The following is a 17,866-nucleotide window of genomic DNA, read 5'->3' as shown; positions in this document are numbered from 1 at the left end:
CTGTCTGAGTGTTGGTTTCTTGCCTTGATTTCCTAGCTTGATTATTTCTTTTTTTGTTTGCTTCTCGGCTCGAGTGCTCGATCCCTCCTTCATCGGCATTCTCTCACTGGCCTTTACTTCCTGCAGGTTTGCCTTATTTCGAATTGCCATCATGCTGGGTCGACTGTTGAGCACTGCCGCGGCTACTCTAAATCCGGCGACTTACAACGCCAAAAACGCTCACCAATTAGAATCCGTCACGGAGGAGGAACATACATCTGGCTTACTATTCCCCGATGCTAGTCTCCTCCGACATTCCCATACGCACGCATATCCGCTGCATACGGCCTACAATTCCCCGAACGCTTCTACGGCTGGTGCCTATGATGATCGCGGCGGTGTCGAGTTGGACCCGTTGAAGGATTTCCGGGTGATAATTGCACAAAATGCATTGGGAGATCGAGATGCTTGTGTCCTGTTGGACACACGCGCCAGTTCGCAGGATCAGACTTCTATGGGACTTGGGTTGGAACCTCAGGTGTTCGACAATACTACCGGTGCGAGACATGCCCGTACGGTTTCGAATCTCACCCGTGGGCCACGGCGGGGCTACTTGTCGCAGTCGTCAGCCGCGGAGCCAAGCCCACTCTCTATCGCCGCGGAGGCACGGAGGTCACCTCCCATGTCGTCTGGCGCTTTCATGAGGGCTCGTGGTCGTAGTTCCACACTATCGCCGGCGGGAAGCTATCATGAACCTAGCCACCCTCGCTATGCTGCGGACTCGAATGATACCGGTCTTTTAAATTGTATTTTCGGCAGCAGTGCGTTTAGCTATAGGGGGTCATCGACGAAGATGCATATCATCTCTGCCGACGATGAACCTGGCAAAACTGCACCTACATCTCCTGCAACCCGCAACTCTCTGTCGCGCGCGTATACAACTGGAAGTCAATCAGCCTTTACAGGCACCAGCCGCGGGAACGAGTCCAGACCGCCAGCAAAGGTTACGATACTCCTGACTAGAATGTTCAGCGTCCATCTACCCGAAGGTGGTGAGACGTCTCTGGATGGCATGAACGCAGCTGGTTCTGTGAACCAAGACTCACTTCCGAACAGCGGTTTTCCTTTTCCAGACGTCACGAAGCGTCGGAAGATCAAGGAGAAAAAGACACCGATGTATGCTGTGGCAATTACTATCCAGATCCCGCTCCTCTCTCGGAACGCAGGGCGACCGGCCTCACGGTTCAATGCCCAGGGTCCGGACTCTCCCAAACCGGGAATGTCGTGCTCTTTGGACTCGGACTACCGTTTCCGTGGGGGTTTCCTCGATGACAGTTTGTCCCTTGCGAGCCCACCTGCGAGCCTGGATGAGCGCATTGATCTTCTGGTTGATCATTGGGATGTAATAAACCGCACCCTGTCCCACTTGGAGAGACTTTCGCGAAGAGAAATCCTCTTTCTGCTGAAAAAGGTAGATTCCTCTTCAGCCATGCATCCAAAGCCAGCCAAACCCCCAAACATGCAACGAACAAATCAAACTTTTGTCCACCTGCCTGCGAACATCTTGGCCGTAAATTCCAGGCTACGAGACGAAGCGATCCGCAGCAGCCGTCGCATTAGCACGGCGTTGCAAATGCCATTCGTCGTAACCGGCCAGAATCGGTGGGGCGTGTGGCGTGAGGAAGGCCGCTCCATCATTCGCAGCATTGGAGATAAGGACCACAGCTTCTTCTTCCTTGTTCTCATTACAGCATTCCTGGGCAACCATACTGAGTGGCTCAATGCCCTCGGTCCCGAGTGGTACCGACGGAGGCATTATTTACAGCAGAAGGCTCAGCAGGATTCTGACCCGCTTCTTGCTCACCGCACTGTCATTATATCGCCTGACAAGATGACGGCGCGGAGACTTATTTTCTTGCTTGCAGTATTTCTTCCACCGAAACAGCGTTTCGAGCCTCTCCCTTCCCCTATCAGGCCGGGCACCGCGGCTTCCACAAGGGCTATTTCTCAGAGCCCGCCAAATGTCCCGGTTCTGCGGCAGGAGTCCCTGCGAAGAGTGATGGAACGTCGATCTCGCGCACAACGCCTCACTCTTAGTGAAAGAGAACAGCACCAGCGGTCCGTGAGCGTTTCGTCGTGCGAGACGGCGCATCGTTCCACGGATGAGACCGAGCCGTCGGTGACACCGGACTTCACTACCATGCGCCGGGGATCCGACGCTCGCTCTATTCGAGCATTAGGCGTGCCCGTCCACGCCAAGGATATGCGCGCGAGGAATACGAGTGCAGCGACAACATCAACCACCACTCCGGGTAGTACTGTTCCGGTCCCCCATTTTGCTTCTCAAGGCCGCTCCGAGCGCGCAGGGTCGGACCAAGCAGTGGCTGACGGGCCTGACAGCCTCGCTTCGGAAACGCTGCTGAGGAGCCTCCAACGAAGCGAAAGCACAAACACTAGTGCGAATGGCAGTATACCATCTGCTAATGGTCGATGGGGCAACATATTCTCCGGTCTGTGGAGCGCCCGTCAGGAATCGTCTACTGGTGACAGCGAATCTGTGGCACCAACAGACACCCGCAAACGGTCCGTGTCAGCGTACACAAATCCTCCGAGGCGCCCTCCTCCCACCCTGAGTCAGATGGTTAAGGAGGCCTCGCTCGGACCTACTGAAGTCTCTCCGAAAAGCGCAACTAGCAACCATATTTCCATTCCGCAGGCTTCAAATGCCCACCATGGATATGAAGACGATGATGCCCCTGATGAGGCTGCGGCTACGGACCAAGCGAGAGAGTCGTCGCTGAAGTTGTCGGTCCGAGGAGATGATGGCATTGTTGATGTTGATCTTCCTTTGCCCGGATTTGTCTCGCTTTCTTCATCTGGCGATTCCACAATGGCATCACCAAAGAAGACACGAACGTCGGTTACTAGTGTTGACGCCGTAGCGTCTACACACAGCAGCACATCCGGCTTTCCCTCTACCTTGAAAGACAGTGATGGACCTAACATGAACGTTGCTGGCTGGCTGAAGAGCTTCCATGATGACTTCTTACTTCAAGCGGTCCGGCCCTATAATGGGCTCGAGGCTGACATCAAGCGTGCCATGCAAGCAGAACCGATGTCAAGCCAAGCCGCGTGTCTTGATGCGGACGGATCCGGACGATGGGTTGATGTTGCGACCACTCTCATTGCGGATGTGCGAACCTTCACGGTGAAGCGGCTGCGGCTACGTCGTAAAGTCGGGAGTGCTTCTTGGCGCAACACATCGCCTTCGTTCTCTCCCCAACCCGGCACCCCTCGTCATGTCTCCGGCGGCTCGGCGTCTGCGTCTCAGCTGACCAGTTTCTTTTCTCAAGCTACTGCTTCCAGCAAATCGTCCGCTAGTTCTTCATCTGATGGGTTTGGCTCAAGTGATGTAGAAGAACGCTTTGTAGAAGAGCACGTGATGGATTTGGATGGCACACTGGTGGACGCTCTAGAACGAGTTCTTGCTCAGAGCGGACCTTCCTCAATGGTACACTCCCGGGCTCCGTCGCCCACGCGCACTCGGCGCACTGAGGACAAGCACATGTCAGACGTGCTGAGTCGGGACGAGATGCGCCCAGTGGAGGTTCCTCGGACCGAGTGTCGCAAACTTGTCTTAAGCGCGCTCGACGAGGTTGTTCGCAGTGTAACCGCAGAGCACTGCCGAGAAGATGAAGGCGAGCTGGGGCCCACAGACCGGGACCGCCGGCGAGTACAGACAGGAGGTGATAACACATTACGTGAGGGCATTCGTAAATGGCTCCTTGATGTTGAAGAGGCGTGGTAGGCCTGTTGTGTAGTTGGGGCGGTCTATGATTGGGATTCATACTTTTCACCTCTTCTCCCTGTTCTTACCGGGGATGCCCTTATACAGTTCTGTTTTCTTTTTTGCGCTTTGATATATCATCATGATACCCATGTGTTGATTATAGTTTCTCATTCGCCCAAGCATACATATGACCGCACCCATGCCTGCCTCCCTCACATTGTATCTCACTATGTAGATAAGTCAGACTACATCAGTCACAGATAACTACTGAATATAACATAACAAATTTCTATAATACTTACTTGATTGTCAATCCCATCCTGACCTTCCGTTCGAACACAACTAACGAACGTCACCACCACACTACTTTACACTCACACATGATACCTAAACACCCCATACACGTACTTCGCCAAAATACATCATATAATTCATTCAACATAATTAGCCATAGATTACGATTACTCAGTACATCCATCCACACATCCACACACAACAATCCCACCAACACAACCTTACTACATACAGACAGACATACATACATCCTACATAACCGGCCTCAACGCCCCACTCCTCGGACTCCTCCCCTCATCCCTCGACGCCCTAGCCCTAGACTCAATGGTCGGCAACGTCCCATTATGCGACGCCCTACTCATCAACCCCGGTCCCGAGGTGATTCCCAAGTGTGGATGATGGCTGACCACACTCGCCGGCAACTCCAATGACGGGATAGCGGTATCCAACAACGCCGTAGGCTCGACGCGCGTACTCGTCGGACGGACATGCGACTCGCTGTAGAACTGTTCAAGACGGATAGGGTCCCGACAGAAGTCCTCGAAGTTGGTGAGGATGTGTTCCGGCGCGCGGTAGAAGTTCGAGGAGTCGAGACTAGCTGCGGCGGCGGCGGTGGAGGCGGGGAAGTGGCGCGGGCTGTTGGTGATGCTGGTGCTGACGTCGTGGGGGATGGGGAGGATTGTGGGACGGGTTAGTGGGGAGAGGCGCGGGGAGGCGCGATCGCCGGGGTCGTAGGTGCCGGCGCGGGTGCGGTGCTGTGGCTGCTGCGGGTCGCGGTCACGGTCGAGACGGTCGCGGCTGGTGGCGGCGGCGCGGGTGCTGACGAGGCGGTTGGCGAGGAAGAGGAAGTCGCCGTCGTCGGTGATTTGGACGAGGAGGCTGCCGGATCGGTGGATGTATTGCGGGTAGCGGTAGTCCGGGATGCCCCAGGAGTAGGAGACTTCGACGTCGGCGGGGAAGGCGGAGCGGGCTTCGAAGTCGAGGACGAAGTCGAAGCGCCGGAGAAGGGCTTTTTGGTAGTAGTGCCGGTCTGGAGGGGAGGGTTGGGTGAGGGAGGTGGGGGTGGTTGAGGAGGAGGTTGATGCTTGGAAGAGGGACGGGAGGGGACCCTTGGGAGGGGGGAGTTTGAGTTGGACGCGGTAGGGTTTGCGGAAGGGTTGGGTTTCGTCGATGGCGCAGGCTTCGGCGATGGGCACTTGGACGAGTTTGAGACCGAATTTCTCGGCTGTTGAGGCCCAGGAGATGACGGCGTCTTCGATTAGTTTGGCGGTTGTGTTCATCCAGCTGAGCTCGATGTGGAAGCAATTGTCGGGGTTGTGGAGGCGGTCATAGTGGAGGTCGATGACCTCAGGGCGGTTTGATCGTTTGCGTGGATCGACGTCGTATTTCATTGTCTTGGATAGCATGATGGCGGCCTTGTTCTTCCCCTTTGAGGGGGTATTTGGGGCCGGCTGAGCGGCCTCGTCCAGACTTTCTGACCGCGAGTGGCTGATGGGCGAGTCGCGGGGGTTTTCTCCAGTCGGGGTGGAGGCAGCTGGCTTGTCGGCCCGGATCTGAGGGAACCAGCTGCCGCGAGACTCTGGGCGAGAGGCCCGGTATTCGCTGCAGATCTGGTAGAAGTAGTTGCCATCGCGGAAGTTGTGGCGCCGCTCTACGTGCTGGAAGAGGCCGTGCTTCAGCAACTCGTTGCCGAACTCGACTGCCTCCTCGCGGCTGTCGATGTCGCGGAAGTTTTGGAGAAGCCAGGTCGTCAGTTCGAAGCCGATGAAGCAATTGTAGTGCAGGCGCCAGTGCCACCGTCGATCCATCATCCGGACGCCCTTCTCACCCTGGATTAGTTGCGCCAGTGTTGTCAAACTAATGCTCGATCGCTCCAGCAGCTCCGACTCCGGCAGCAGCTGGGCTGGAGAATTGTCCAGGCCGGGATCTGTAAGGATGATTCGATCCAGTTCAGCTGCCACGACCTCGGAGGAATTCCGTGTCTGGTACATGATGTTCAAGGGGTTTTGCTCCCGCTTCTTGCGGGCTGTGTCGAACAGCTTCTCCTCAGGCGGAACGTACTTGTGCCGCTGCCAGATATGCGTGAGCTGATTGATTCCCAGCAGATGGATTTCTTCCTCATTGTCTTCGTTGTACGACTGAAGTTGGCGGCGAGAGTTGACTTGCAGGTGCATCGGGATCAGCACATAACGCGCCCGCCAGAATTGCAGCTGTTGGGCCGGGCTAAAGAGGTACTCGCGATGTCCGGCCACGTAATTGTCTGCATAGTTCCAGTTGTATTCTTCCAGTGTTGGATCCAGTCGGATATTTTTGACTTCATATTCCGGGCTCAGGATCGTGCGCATGGCTGGTGAATACATGGTGAAGTCGTTGGTCTTGTGGGACGCCAGCATGGCCGAGTTTCGGTGGGTGTATCGAGTCACTTCGATCTCGGCCTCGTCGATGCACACAAGTCGATGGATCGTGTTGCCCTTCGATAAGAACACAGTTGCCCCGTCTCGTTCCAGGCTTCGTGTATCGAACACGTTGGGTGCCTCGAGGGAATACTGGCCCGACACTTCAACGACGTTCTTGCCGACGACTATTTGGAACCCATGAGATAGACGCAGCGAGATCATTTCACGTAGAAGCACGCCCCGTGTTTTCGGCGGCTCCACACCCTCCGCATCGTCGTTCGGGAACACGCGATAGGGAGTTTGATAGTAATCCGACGCCAGCTCGGTCGCCGTCGGGAACTCTTCCGTAGTCAAGGGCAGGATAGCAGGGGATTTCAAGCTCTTCCACTTGACAACAGCTACATGTGGAGGTCTCGGATACGCATGCTGCCAACGCCCAAACCAGCTGGTGTCTCGTAAGACGTCTTTTGGCGTATTGCAGGGATTTATGGACCGAACCCAAGGCGCCAAAGCCTTGGAAGGCGCGCTCTTGGATGCGTCCCGCGAGCTTCCATTGATCGTCACCCGTGGATGCGGCCTTTTGGCCCGGCCTTCATGGCGAGCTTCACCGGGTATAGGGATTTCAGTCGTTGTAGTTGAGTATGACTCGGTGATAGGGCGGTCGCCTTGCTCCGCATCATCCTCGGGTGGTTGCTTCTGGGGAACCTTGATCTCTATGGGCCGCGAGGGGGTGATTGCTGAGCTATTGTGAGATTGCTTCTGGGGCGTAGTCGGTGTCGTCGAGAGATCGATCACGGTCTTCGTGGACGCAGAATCCGATATGCTGAGAGAGTCCACACTTCGCGTATCAGCAAACATGCCTGTGGGTTTCTTCACATTTGCTGTCGATTGCCCGCGAGCATGCTCGACGTTGACTTCCGTGCTCGCCTGAGCTCTGGGAGGAGTGGCACTCAGACCCCGCAGAGCAAAGCTGATCGTACGCGAAATCCGTGGGATCCGGGCGCTGGAAGAGGTCTTTAGAGCAGGCTTCTTCGGAGACACCGTTCGCGTAGGAACGGGCTTTTTCGGGACCGGGAGCGTAGCATCAATCTTCCGGGGCGCGGAATACGTCGTCTGGGCGCGTTCGTTTGAATTGGTTTCATTTTCCCTCAAGCGAGTCACAGACCGAGCGGACAGTCGATCGTGTGCATTTGACACTTGCACTTCTGGCTCGCTGGGTCGCTTTGGCTTCGTCGGCTTCGGGCGCTGACGGCGCTTAGGAAACGGATGGAACACTCCTTCGTCATATTGGTCCATCCACGAAACCACCGACTTCGAGGATTTTCGCGACTTGGGCAACATCGCATCTTTGGAGCTTGCTATGTTCTGGAGAAATGGCTCGGGTCGGAGGCTATCACTCAGCTGATGTCGGAAGGGCGAGTTTCGCTTAAAAGGCAGATTTCCTGGGCTTATATTCGCGGGACTCAAAGCCATCGCGTGATTTGACCTTCTCGAGATACCCTGTCCTTCAAGAAGATAAGGAATGGAAATATTCGACTGTTCACTTTCCATGACTCCCATCATCTGGATCTCATACATCCGCACGCGCGGCACGAAGACCTTCGATTGCTTGGTGACAGTGAATGGAATTGGAGCGTTAGGATCCTTCTTCAGAATGCGTCGAGCCTCTCTGTACGTCTCAGGATTCCAGTACGAAATGTCAAGCCAGTGAGGAATGCCGTAATTCCATTCGTTACGGTGTGAAGACCAGGGTCTTGCGCCCATTCCAGGAAACGACTTTGGCGAGAGGTGCGAGCCCCTGCTGGCTAGGCTTGCGAACGACAGACGCATTTCAGGCGAATAGCCGCCGTCTTGAATGTCCCCTCCATACGAAGGGCTCTGTGTTCTCTGTGCCGGCTCGCGGTATTTGAACAAAGGCACCGAGTGCAGCGGCATGGGACTAAGGCAGACCAAGTCAATGGCAATACCTCGATTCGTCAATGCTTCCGTCGTGGAGGCTAGAGACTCATAGGACACCTCGAAAACGCCACTTCCTGGAGTGATGACGATGATCGAAGTTCCCGTATGCACCATATCGCGATCAATGTGATCATACGCCAGATGAGATGAGGCCAAATGGATCGCTTCGAGAATGTTCCCGCGAAGCGCAGTGCTGGGCCGTCCGGCGATGGTGGCAGATTGGGCTCGAGGGGCCACCTTGACCCCATCGATAGTGGGCGTTTTGATGTCGTCTGTAGTCTTGAGAATCGATACGTCCCTCAAAAAGGTTCGAAAGTCCTTCTTCAGCTCATCCAGAATGGTGGTCCAATGGCCACTCGCCATATCATTTACGACCACACGGTAAAAGTCCCTAGTCGGCGCACCATTTGGCGTGAAGTTGTTGTGCAAACTCTCTGATGTAAGACTCGAGGAGGGCCCAATGGCCGACGGATCATATTCCACGCGCGTAAACAACACAATGGTGACCAGATGTCTCGCGTCGGAATTGGCCCAGCGCTTGAACAACTCCGGCAGAAAGCCATTGATGACCCTACTAAAGAGAATATCCCCTGTACCTTCAGAGTCAAAGTCCCACATCTCTCTCGACATCTGAATAAAGAGGACATATTTGGCCGATTCGCTTCGAAACACGGGAATAGTCTGCGGGGAGAAGAAGCCCGAGAGGACCTTCTTGCCCCGGATGAAGATATTCTTGACCGTGGCCTTGATACTCCCCATGAACACGATCTTCTGGCCCTTGTAGACGATCTTCTCCGATAATTCCGACATTACCAGTCTCCACATGTCCGAACGGACCAGATACTGATCGCGGAAGGAGATATCCACATGAGAGGCCGAGCATTGCGCACGCTCCACAATGGAGATGTGAACCGCGGTGCGGTTCTTGAACCCGAAGATGTTAGCCACGCTGCTCGTGACCGACAATTCGAGCTTTGGGTGACGGGTCTTGATCTCCTGTGGGAGCGGCTTGACCACGAAGAGACATCGACTCTGCAACGGAGTCTTGAACTTGGACATGGGGTTCGCCGGCAGCGACGAGTTCAGGTCGACATGACTCTCGCGCAGCGACCGGGCTCCCATGTCTGCTTTGGCGGCATAGGGGGCATCGCCCGAAAAGCGCGCGGGCAATATCTCAATGACATCGCCCACTTGCACGCCGGTGTCGCTGAAGGCGGCCTGGTTGAACAGGATCTCCTCCTTGGAGAAGGTCTCATCATGGACCCAGAGGGAGCATTGACGACGGTCCAGTCCGGTGGATGAGAGTCGGGCTGCCTTGTCATCGGGAGTGGAGGAGCGATCCCGGGGCGTACCACGAGGAAGCTCGGCGGTGCGCGAGCTGGAAAGCGTGTCGATACTGGCGGCGCTCACCTGCCGCAGGTGCGAACGCTTCATAGGGCCCCGCAACGACATTCTCTAGCGTCACCGTCGCATGGTTGAATGACCATTGAGATGAGAATCAGTCTAGCAATTAGCTAACGAACAAGTGGAATAATTGAGGTGATTGGGGCGCATTGGCACCGTGGCTAGCTGAATTGATGATTGATGCTTGATTGATTATTGATGGATTGCTTGATGCAGTGCCCGTGACTTTCCCCACATCATGTGACAGCCTCCGCATCCACAAGGGAAGGCGGTGTAAGATCAGTCTGTTACATCACGTGCAATTATATAATCACCCACGTGAGCCGGAGTGACGTACGCCTGAGGCAGTTATGATGCCATAAAACATTCCTGCCTCAGGATCACAGCAGATCCTGCGAAGCATTTGAAAGGGACCGAAAAGATTCGGGGACCAGGAATCCAACCGAATCTCGACCCAAAGGGCAGCCCGAGCTGCCCTTCTCGGATCGAGTCCGAGATCTCCGTCCATCCGAAGATACGAACGAAAAGTACTTTTTTTCGTTGAGATCTACATGACAAGGCACACCTACTAAGCCTGAATTTTAGATAGAGACTGATGCGAGTCGCGCAGTGCGCATGCCCAGGTGCGCCCACAATCGTGAATTTTCCCTGCGCCAGCCGATACCAGCTGGTGATTGGTTCCATTACGCATGATCGGAATCTGAAGGGCATGAAACGATCCGTCGGTCTTTCCCTTTCCCTTTCTCCCGGATGGAGCGAGTCGTGCAACGTAGACAGACTAGACAGTAAGGTCCGTCCTGTCATGCGTTGGGAGTATGTACACCCCAATGCAGTAAATAATGCAGGAAAGGAGTCTGCCGACGCCGAGGCAGGCAGCTAGCAGGTTGTGGAGAACAAACTAGTGACTTCGGAATGGTTCGAAACGGTGAATCGCAGATGGGCTGGCCCGAAGACGATCCATCCAACTTTCCACCGCGGCGGGAAAAAAAACCCTCTTCAAATGCAACCAATCGGTAATGATCAGGCCCGCGCGGTGATGGAGATTAACCGAACATCACCAATGAAAGGGACCGGAATGTGCCGCTTCCTCTGGTGGTGACGGCCTGGGATGGCTGGATGGAGACCTGATAATGCAATTGTCTGCGCCAGTCTGTGCAAGACCTGACATCAACACGTTGACAGACATATCTTGGACCCATCTATAGGGGGGGGTTGTTTATACTACTTCACCCTGATACGCTGTCCTACGCGGTCTGGTTTGCTAGTCTCGCGTATGCCAACAAGTACAATGGACAGTATTAAAGGGTGGCCATGCAAATGGTGAGGTCAGCAGGAGATTTTCAAAAAACTGGATGGTTTGGCTTGGCTCATTTTAGCGGCGTCGGGATTTGATCTCTGACATCGGGATCTGGACCCTATTTGGGTACGCTGGGGCCATGCGTAAGCCATGGTGGAGGATATTTTCATCTGAGCCAGCAGCCACGCATTCGAATGGGCTTCCACTCCATTCCCTCCGTTCCTCTATTTTTGTCTTTTATCGTGTTTTTAGCCCAGGTTAAAATCATGGTTCGCACCATGGCGTGCTTCGGAGCATCTCGCCAAATGGATAGGTCAGATTTGGATCAGCAGTAGTTGAACAGAAGAACCGCAAACCCGGACGCTATCGGCGCTAGCCTGTAGCCTAGCTGGCCCCATAGTCCATGCAGCGTCCTTTTGCCTTCTCCAGATCGAGGATCCGTACACTGCCGAAGTGCCTCCTTCTCCCTGCCACACTATCCCCCTTCCCTGGCGCGAGAGAAACGAGAGCAACACGGAACAGCTCTGATCGAGCGCACTTAGATCAAGCCAGTGGCTCAATATTTAGCACAAGAATTGGCGGAATTACGAAGCGAGTCACCAGCTGTACCTGAAAACCGATGGATGACTGGGTGGTGAGTGGTGAGGTCGTTGCCCAACTTTTCCCAATCAGTAAATGCTTGGAGCCTCACGCACCCCTTCACCATTAACCATGAGCAGTGTCTTCTTGGTCCATATTCTTTCCTTTTTCTTTGCTCTTCCCCTTTGTTTTCTCTTTTTTTTTTTTTTTTTTTTTCCTATCTATTTAACATATGGCAAGCGTAAGTTCTTGTTATCGCTCCCCTTTCTGCAATTGACTTGGCCGGTCTTTTCGTCTAGACCCGTGAGGGATCTGGCACCCATGACCAGCCGGACCATGGCCGAGAGTTTCTCCCAACCACGGATCAACCCCCAACGGGCAGCAAGCTTTAGCTGCAAGCAGGGGAATGGATGAACGGTAAGCTAAGCCCGACAGGAATCGACCTTGCAGACAGCAGCACAATAAAGTACCGTTCCGCACGGTGACGGAAGTGCTTGCCAGCAAATGACAGCAACCCGCTTGAGATGGAAAGTGTCGGCCCACTCCGAAGAACGCGACTGCAAGGAGTCATCGAGCTACTCTCCAGCTGTACCGACAGACACTCAACGCCTGGGGAAGGTGCCAAAGGGGAGGGAGAGACTTTAGTAACATGGAGACTGCAGTGGGTTGCGTACAAGCCCATTGCATATTTCTAGCCTTGTCTTAGTTCTTTGGGGGACCCTGTCAGAGCCATGGTGCCAGTTGTAGCAGCACAACGAATGCCTGTCGAGCAAGGCAGCCGCATTCCCAGCTGCGCGCAAAAAGTCCAAGCATCTTACGAGCCTTCAGCTTCCAATCAAATTCAGAGGACTCCAGTTTCAATATGTGGTAGATAGATAAGAAAGAAAAGAAAATCGAATCCAAAGGATCGAAATGCACATCGACATGAAAACTGGATCCCAGCCAGTGTCGGGCCAATCAAGGCTCCCATCTCCTCTAGGGCGTCTCCAATATCGGATCGATGCCCAATAAAGGCGGAAGTGCAGTTCGGACCGTAGCCCGATTGGGACAAAGTTCGCCTGATGCCCTGCACTTCGCGGCTCGACGATCAATTCTACTCTCCTGTGGGGGTCCGTGGGCCTGACAAACTGGACAGAAAAGGGGGGGCTGCCGTAGAATTGCTGCAACAGTAATGGGGGAGCAATGAGATTGTCAAAATGAGGCAAGACCCCGTGCGAATTGCTGGACGCCACGGGTGGGTTGCGACTTACTTTAAGACAGGGCTTGCGCTATGTAGATCCACTCCTCGAGATTCATCGGTGCAGAGCCGGGGTTGTCTACATCTATTGACAATCATAGAAAGCCTGTTCCAATCTCTAGAGGGGTCACGGGGTAGGAGTAGAAACAGGAAAGAAGGGAAAGAAGAAAGCAGAGAAAATGGGGGGAGAAATGGAAAATTGGAAATAGGAAGAAAAAAAAATGAAAATAAGATAATGTGAATGAGACCTACTCCAGTACCAGTTCAGTCCAATGATAATAGATAGTGTAGGGAAATAGAGATGACCGCGTCAAAGCGAATTATTTTCCCTCGACGGAGACACTCTAATCAGCGCGACCACTAATGGTTACTGACGGGGGGAGTAGCCCACTACAGTGGGTGAGTCCAAGGCTTCACTGGACAGGGACCTTCGGTCAGTTGTCGGGCTTGTTTCGGAAACGCAAGGTGTGAGGGAGAGATCATCATGGAATGTTTGCACCATGCGGACAGTCAGGATTTGCTACGGTCGGCGGGGCTGGCGATATCACCAAGGTCGGGGGCATGCTCAGCGATAAGATCCTTGCACACTAGCCAGGCCCTTTGGCAGGAGGGATCCTTCGTCGACATTTCCGCCAGCCAGCCGGTCGCTTTGGACACCTGCGCCAGCACCCGCCGAAACTTGGCACTTCCGGGTCTCGTCATCAGCAGCAATTCCATGATGAGAACGGTGGTGGACTGCATCAGATAATGTAAGATGCACCACCAGGGGGAGACCCCATAGACCCAAGCGAGGTCCGGGGGATCGGGCAGTAAGTCGAGCATCTGGCCGGCAAGGTCGACACACACAGTTGACATGGTCTCGCAAAATCGTCCCGGTGGGTCGTTGCCGTAATTCTGTTGGGCGAGACGGTTTAGGCACGGTTGCGTAATGAGCATCTTGGTACTGCAAAAGCGAAACGCCAGGCTCGCCCGTTGCCTCTCGAACGCGGGTGCCCCTTTAGTGAAGTGGAAGGCTGGCGGAAGTCTGGAAAGCCATGCTTCAACCTTGCCATGCAGCATGGAGATGGACCCCTCGATCTCTCGCCATGACTTTCGAGCTGCCCCTGGAGCATACAGAAGGTCAACCGACTCCCGCATGATCAGCGCTAGGTCAATATGATAAAGAAAATAGAGCGAGGTGTTTGGTGTGAGCGCTTCGATGGCCCCAGCAGCAACCTGGTCACTTTGTTTGCCGAACGAATTCATTTGTAGCCGGAAAGAGTCGGGCGTTCCCGCGTTGTCGGGAGATTTTCCAGGAACCCGTAAACAAAAGGTTTCCATGAAGATATTTCGAGCTTCGTGATCCGCGATCAGTTGGACGACCTTGTTGTCCATGAATTCTTCCTCCTTGAAAGGAACTGGGAGCGGCGTGGTGCAGAAAACATCATTGGTGCTCGGTGGGCGGCCCGTCATGACACAAAGTGAGTTATCCAGCATATATAGGGACCACCATACCCGATAACGCGTCTCCTTGGACACATGAACAATCGCATTGCTCTCGCTTCTCAAGTTCAGCCCCATCGTGACAGCCGAACGGATGGACATACCACAGATTCGCCAGGACCTGCGAGATGGGTTTTATCAAATCAGAGAAAGATGCGGGAAATGCGGGCAACCACCGAGAGATGGGCCCTGAAACGTAAGAAGGAATCCCGGAAGGTGCATACCTGTTGACTTGTCCTATGGACATTAAGTAAAACGAAGTCAGCCCCTCCACTTGTACTTGCTGCAGATTTGGGTGCTCGAGAAGTGCTGTATCATTCATGCTAAGCTTCCATGCCCGCGAGAAGTAGACCAAGCTCTCGTCGGTCCCATTCTCCACGTCATTGTACAAATGACGCGCGTGTCTCGCAGAGATCGCGAAGACCAAGTTGAGTATTGCAAGCCATCTTTTACCCGGCCGTACATGAGGGGCCGAGTAAAATGACTTGTACTGTGCCAGAAAAATCATCTTGCCCACGATTGGGAACGTTGGATGGACGGCTTGAAAATAGCTGTCGACAAGCTGGTCAGCCACCGTAATAGGGGGTCGTTGAGATGGATCAACATCATCAATAACTGGGATATCCGAGTCGTCAAGGAAAAAATTCACGGAGGAGACCGAATGTCGATCCCAGGTCTCTCGGGGGGATGCGGATTTCGATCGTTCCAGAAGGCGCTTCAATCTGTACATCCAAGCGATCTCTGAATGTTCACCCACAAAGCCCATGGCTTGTATCTTCTCGTCACGGTTAAAGTCTTCGTTGGTATAGTCTAGAGCCGCCAGCGAAGAACCTGGTGAGGGCTGCCCCAGAAGGGCTGCATCGGCTACTTTGGCGGCCGATGATGCGGACAACCCATGTGCACCACCGAGTTGGTCATGGTCGTCTCTTTGCTGTAATGGGTTTCTTTATGTTAAACAGGGCTGGGAATGGGGTCTAGAGGGGAAGGGAAGAATAATAAAAAAATAGCGGGAGAGTTCGGCCACCTAGAGGATGGATGGATTCAAGGGATCTTACATCGTGCAAAATTCGTTCGACATATTGGGCCGTTTGCGAGTCCAGCTTCGGAGCAATCTCTCGCATAACGGCTTCGTATACCTGGACCTGGGTTGTCAGATCACTGAGCTGCCTAGAACCCACCGTCAGATAGATTCATCGATCAACTTTGGAAGCAGTCACGTAAACGCACTTGGCCATCTTTTCGCGCTTCCGATCTCCATAGGAGCAGCGGATGCCCGACTCCTGGCAACGCTGGCAAGTCGGGCGGTGACCGCTACATTTGGCCTTCTGGTCTCGACAGTTCTCACAAGCCCGGCTGACTCGGCCACTGCTGGTCCAGGTGCTCGTGCTCACAGTCCTGGGGATGGCCACCTTGGAGTTCACTGTGCGATCCCCAGGAGCGCTCCGGGAGCCGCCAGCAGCGGGGGTCTCAGCATGACTGACGGGGACGGACTTGTAAGAGACCGACGGACCGAAAGAAGCAGGCTGTGAGTACTGAGGCACCGGCCAGTTATGATACTTGGGTTCACTGTCCGGGAGGTCGGACGAGGCGGACGAGGAATAAGAGGGATAAGGGAAAGGAGGGGGCCGGTTGTTGTCGCTCATTGTCAAAGACAAGACGAGGCGAGGCGAGAAAACTTGTCAGCCCCCTTGGTCCCAACCCTCAATAGCACGGACGAACCCAGCAACAGCAAATACGGGCAAACACTCCTGATTAGCGAGGACTGGGCATAAGGGTCACTATAGACCAGGAGAGAATAATAATAGTGGACAGGGCGGTTTTTGGTGAGATTCATAGCAACAGCTTAACGCTTGTTGGCCGGAAGGGACCCAGAGCCGGTCAAGGGAGAAGTGTGGTAGGCTGGAGTTAATTGCCGGGTTTGGTCTCGCCACAAGTTGGGCGGAAATCGGCTCGCGTCTCCGGAACACCAAGTGAAATTGGACCAGAAGACTATCCTTCGGGCTATCATTTTCAACCATGGTTCTTCGCTCCCTCCATCTCCGCATTTTTGGACAAGAGAAAGAGGCTCTCTCTCATCCATAAGCCCTCCCTAATTTTCTTTTTGGGACGAGAAGCTCGCCCGTTGACCCAGCTAGAAAGGGCGCGACCCGACCTCGTGGGACCGCATGACAGCCAACCCGGTGCCAATGTTGGTGAGGCGGACGTCCCCGTTCCCTCCCATCCAGCTCATCAGCAACACAAGTCACCTTTGAAAACATGGGAGATGGAAGCATTTCGCGATTCGCATCGGCTCCAGGTAACAATGTTTGGTGCACGCCGCTGCACCACCTGGATGACACACCTCCAATCTTAGATCAGCGCCACCGGCATTGAACATGTGGTCTTTACTCACTTGTATGTCCTGAGGTCGCTCAGTGGCTCCAATTAAAAGCTCGTCGAGCCCGATTTCAGGAGGCCTAGACATGGGGTTTTGAGTTAAACACCCGGGGAGGAATGCAAACACCCCGCAACCTCGACACCGGCAGGGGCACCTGGTGGCTAGCTAGTCCATTGCTTCTTTTCGGATGTTTTTTTTCTGGTAAGCCACTGGTGTCAACGACGGGGTCGACATACGACCACCTATCCTTGGATCGGGGAGGGGTTGCGACAATCCTCACGGATTCATTGTGCATTCATGGGGAAGCTGCTGCCTATTCGAGGTAAACAGTATATCATCTGCATCATCCGCCACCCGTTGCCCATGAACATTGTCTCTTTACGGTGATCCGTGCCCTTTTCGTGGCTTTTCTCCTCCTTCTCTTTGATGTCTGGCTCATGTCTCTTCTTCCTCGCTCTAGTCCCACGATACGTTGAAAGCTGAAGAAGCTCGAAAGAATGTTCCGGAAACGCCAGATGAGGTCGTGCTTTCTCGCCGATTTTTAGTATCGGAGGCAGGAAGTTGACGACTTGAATTTTTCTTGCATGTAAATTTGGCTGAAAGTTCAGCGGACATCTATACATCTACTGTCCGCGATCGTTTGGAGGGTCATGTGTCCGTATTGGGTGGATGAAGCGGTGGCTGGAAGCGTGGCGAACAGATTGGTGTGATCACATGTTCACAGGCTTGAATGGTACTGGTTGGGGATTTCTTCCCTTGAGCGCTACTCAACTGCGTGCTGAGGTCAAATGATGATGATATGGCTTTTTGCGTAATGCGTGTCGCTAAACATCACATGCCCGGCAGTCTGTGTTACCAAACCACGCCGCAGTACGTATGCGGTATGTCCCAGGCGATTCTTCCCCCCGCTGGCTGGTGGCCTCTTGGCGCGTCAAAGCAATGATGCTTGCAGGAAATGTACTGATCATACCACTAGCCATCCCAACACAATCCAGCCGGTCGGGTATCTCTGCAATCGACCAGCATTGACCAAGCACACATGGAATGAATCTGTCATGCCGATCGAGGAAGC

General features: G+C 54.0%; 4 protein-coding genes across 4 annotated transcripts; 1 reads left to right on the top strand and 3 right to left on the bottom strand.

Annotated features, from left to right (window-relative positions):
* Nucleotides 1-151: 151 nt before the first annotated feature.
* On the top strand, nt 152-3,787 carry AKAW2_80784A (uncharacterized protein; the record flags this gene model as incomplete). Its single annotated transcript, XM_041681842.1, has 1 exon — nt 152-3,787. The coding sequence occupies one exon, from the start codon at nt 152-154 to the stop codon at nt 3,785-3,787; it is 3,636 nt and encodes a 1,211-aa protein (XP_041548745.1).
* A 527-nt stretch (nt 3,788-4,314) lies between these two features.
* iml1 (GTPase-activating protein IML1) lies at nt 4,315-9,870 on the bottom strand (the record flags this gene model as incomplete). The annotated part of the gene is made up of 1 exon (XM_041681841.1): nt 4,315-9,870. One exon carries the CDS (start codon nt 9,868-9,870, stop codon nt 4,315-4,317), a length of 5,556 nt encoding a protein of 1,851 aa, XP_041548744.1.
* A 3,575-nt stretch (nt 9,871-13,445) lies between these two features.
* On the bottom strand, nt 13,446-16,060 carry AKAW2_80782S (putative C6 transcription factor; the record flags this gene model as incomplete). Its single annotated transcript, XM_041681840.1, has 4 exons — nt 13,446-14,538; nt 14,642-15,348; nt 15,473-15,584; nt 15,645-16,060. 4 exons carry the CDS (start codon nt 16,058-16,060, stop codon nt 13,446-13,448), a joined length of 2,328 nt encoding a protein of 775 aa, XP_041548743.1.
* A 1,018-nt stretch (nt 16,061-17,078) lies between these two features.
* Nucleotides 17,079-17,417, bottom strand: AKAW2_80781S (uncharacterized protein; the record flags this gene model as incomplete). Its single annotated transcript, XM_041681839.1, has 1 exon — nt 17,079-17,417. The coding sequence occupies one exon, from the start codon at nt 17,415-17,417 to the stop codon at nt 17,079-17,081; it is 339 nt and encodes a 112-aa protein (XP_041548742.1).
* Between the last annotated feature and the right edge of the window lie 449 nt (nt 17,418-17,866).

The sequence above is a fragment of the Aspergillus luchuensis genome, chromosome 8 (genome assembly GCF_016861625.1).
Source record: "Aspergillus luchuensis IFO 4308 DNA, chromosome 8, nearly complete sequence".
Lineage (NCBI taxonomy): Eukaryota > Fungi > Ascomycota > Eurotiomycetes > Eurotiales > Aspergillaceae > Aspergillus > Aspergillus luchuensis.
The sequence above is the reverse complement of the archived record's forward strand: the minus strand, read 5'-3'. Positions and strand labels throughout refer to the sequence as shown.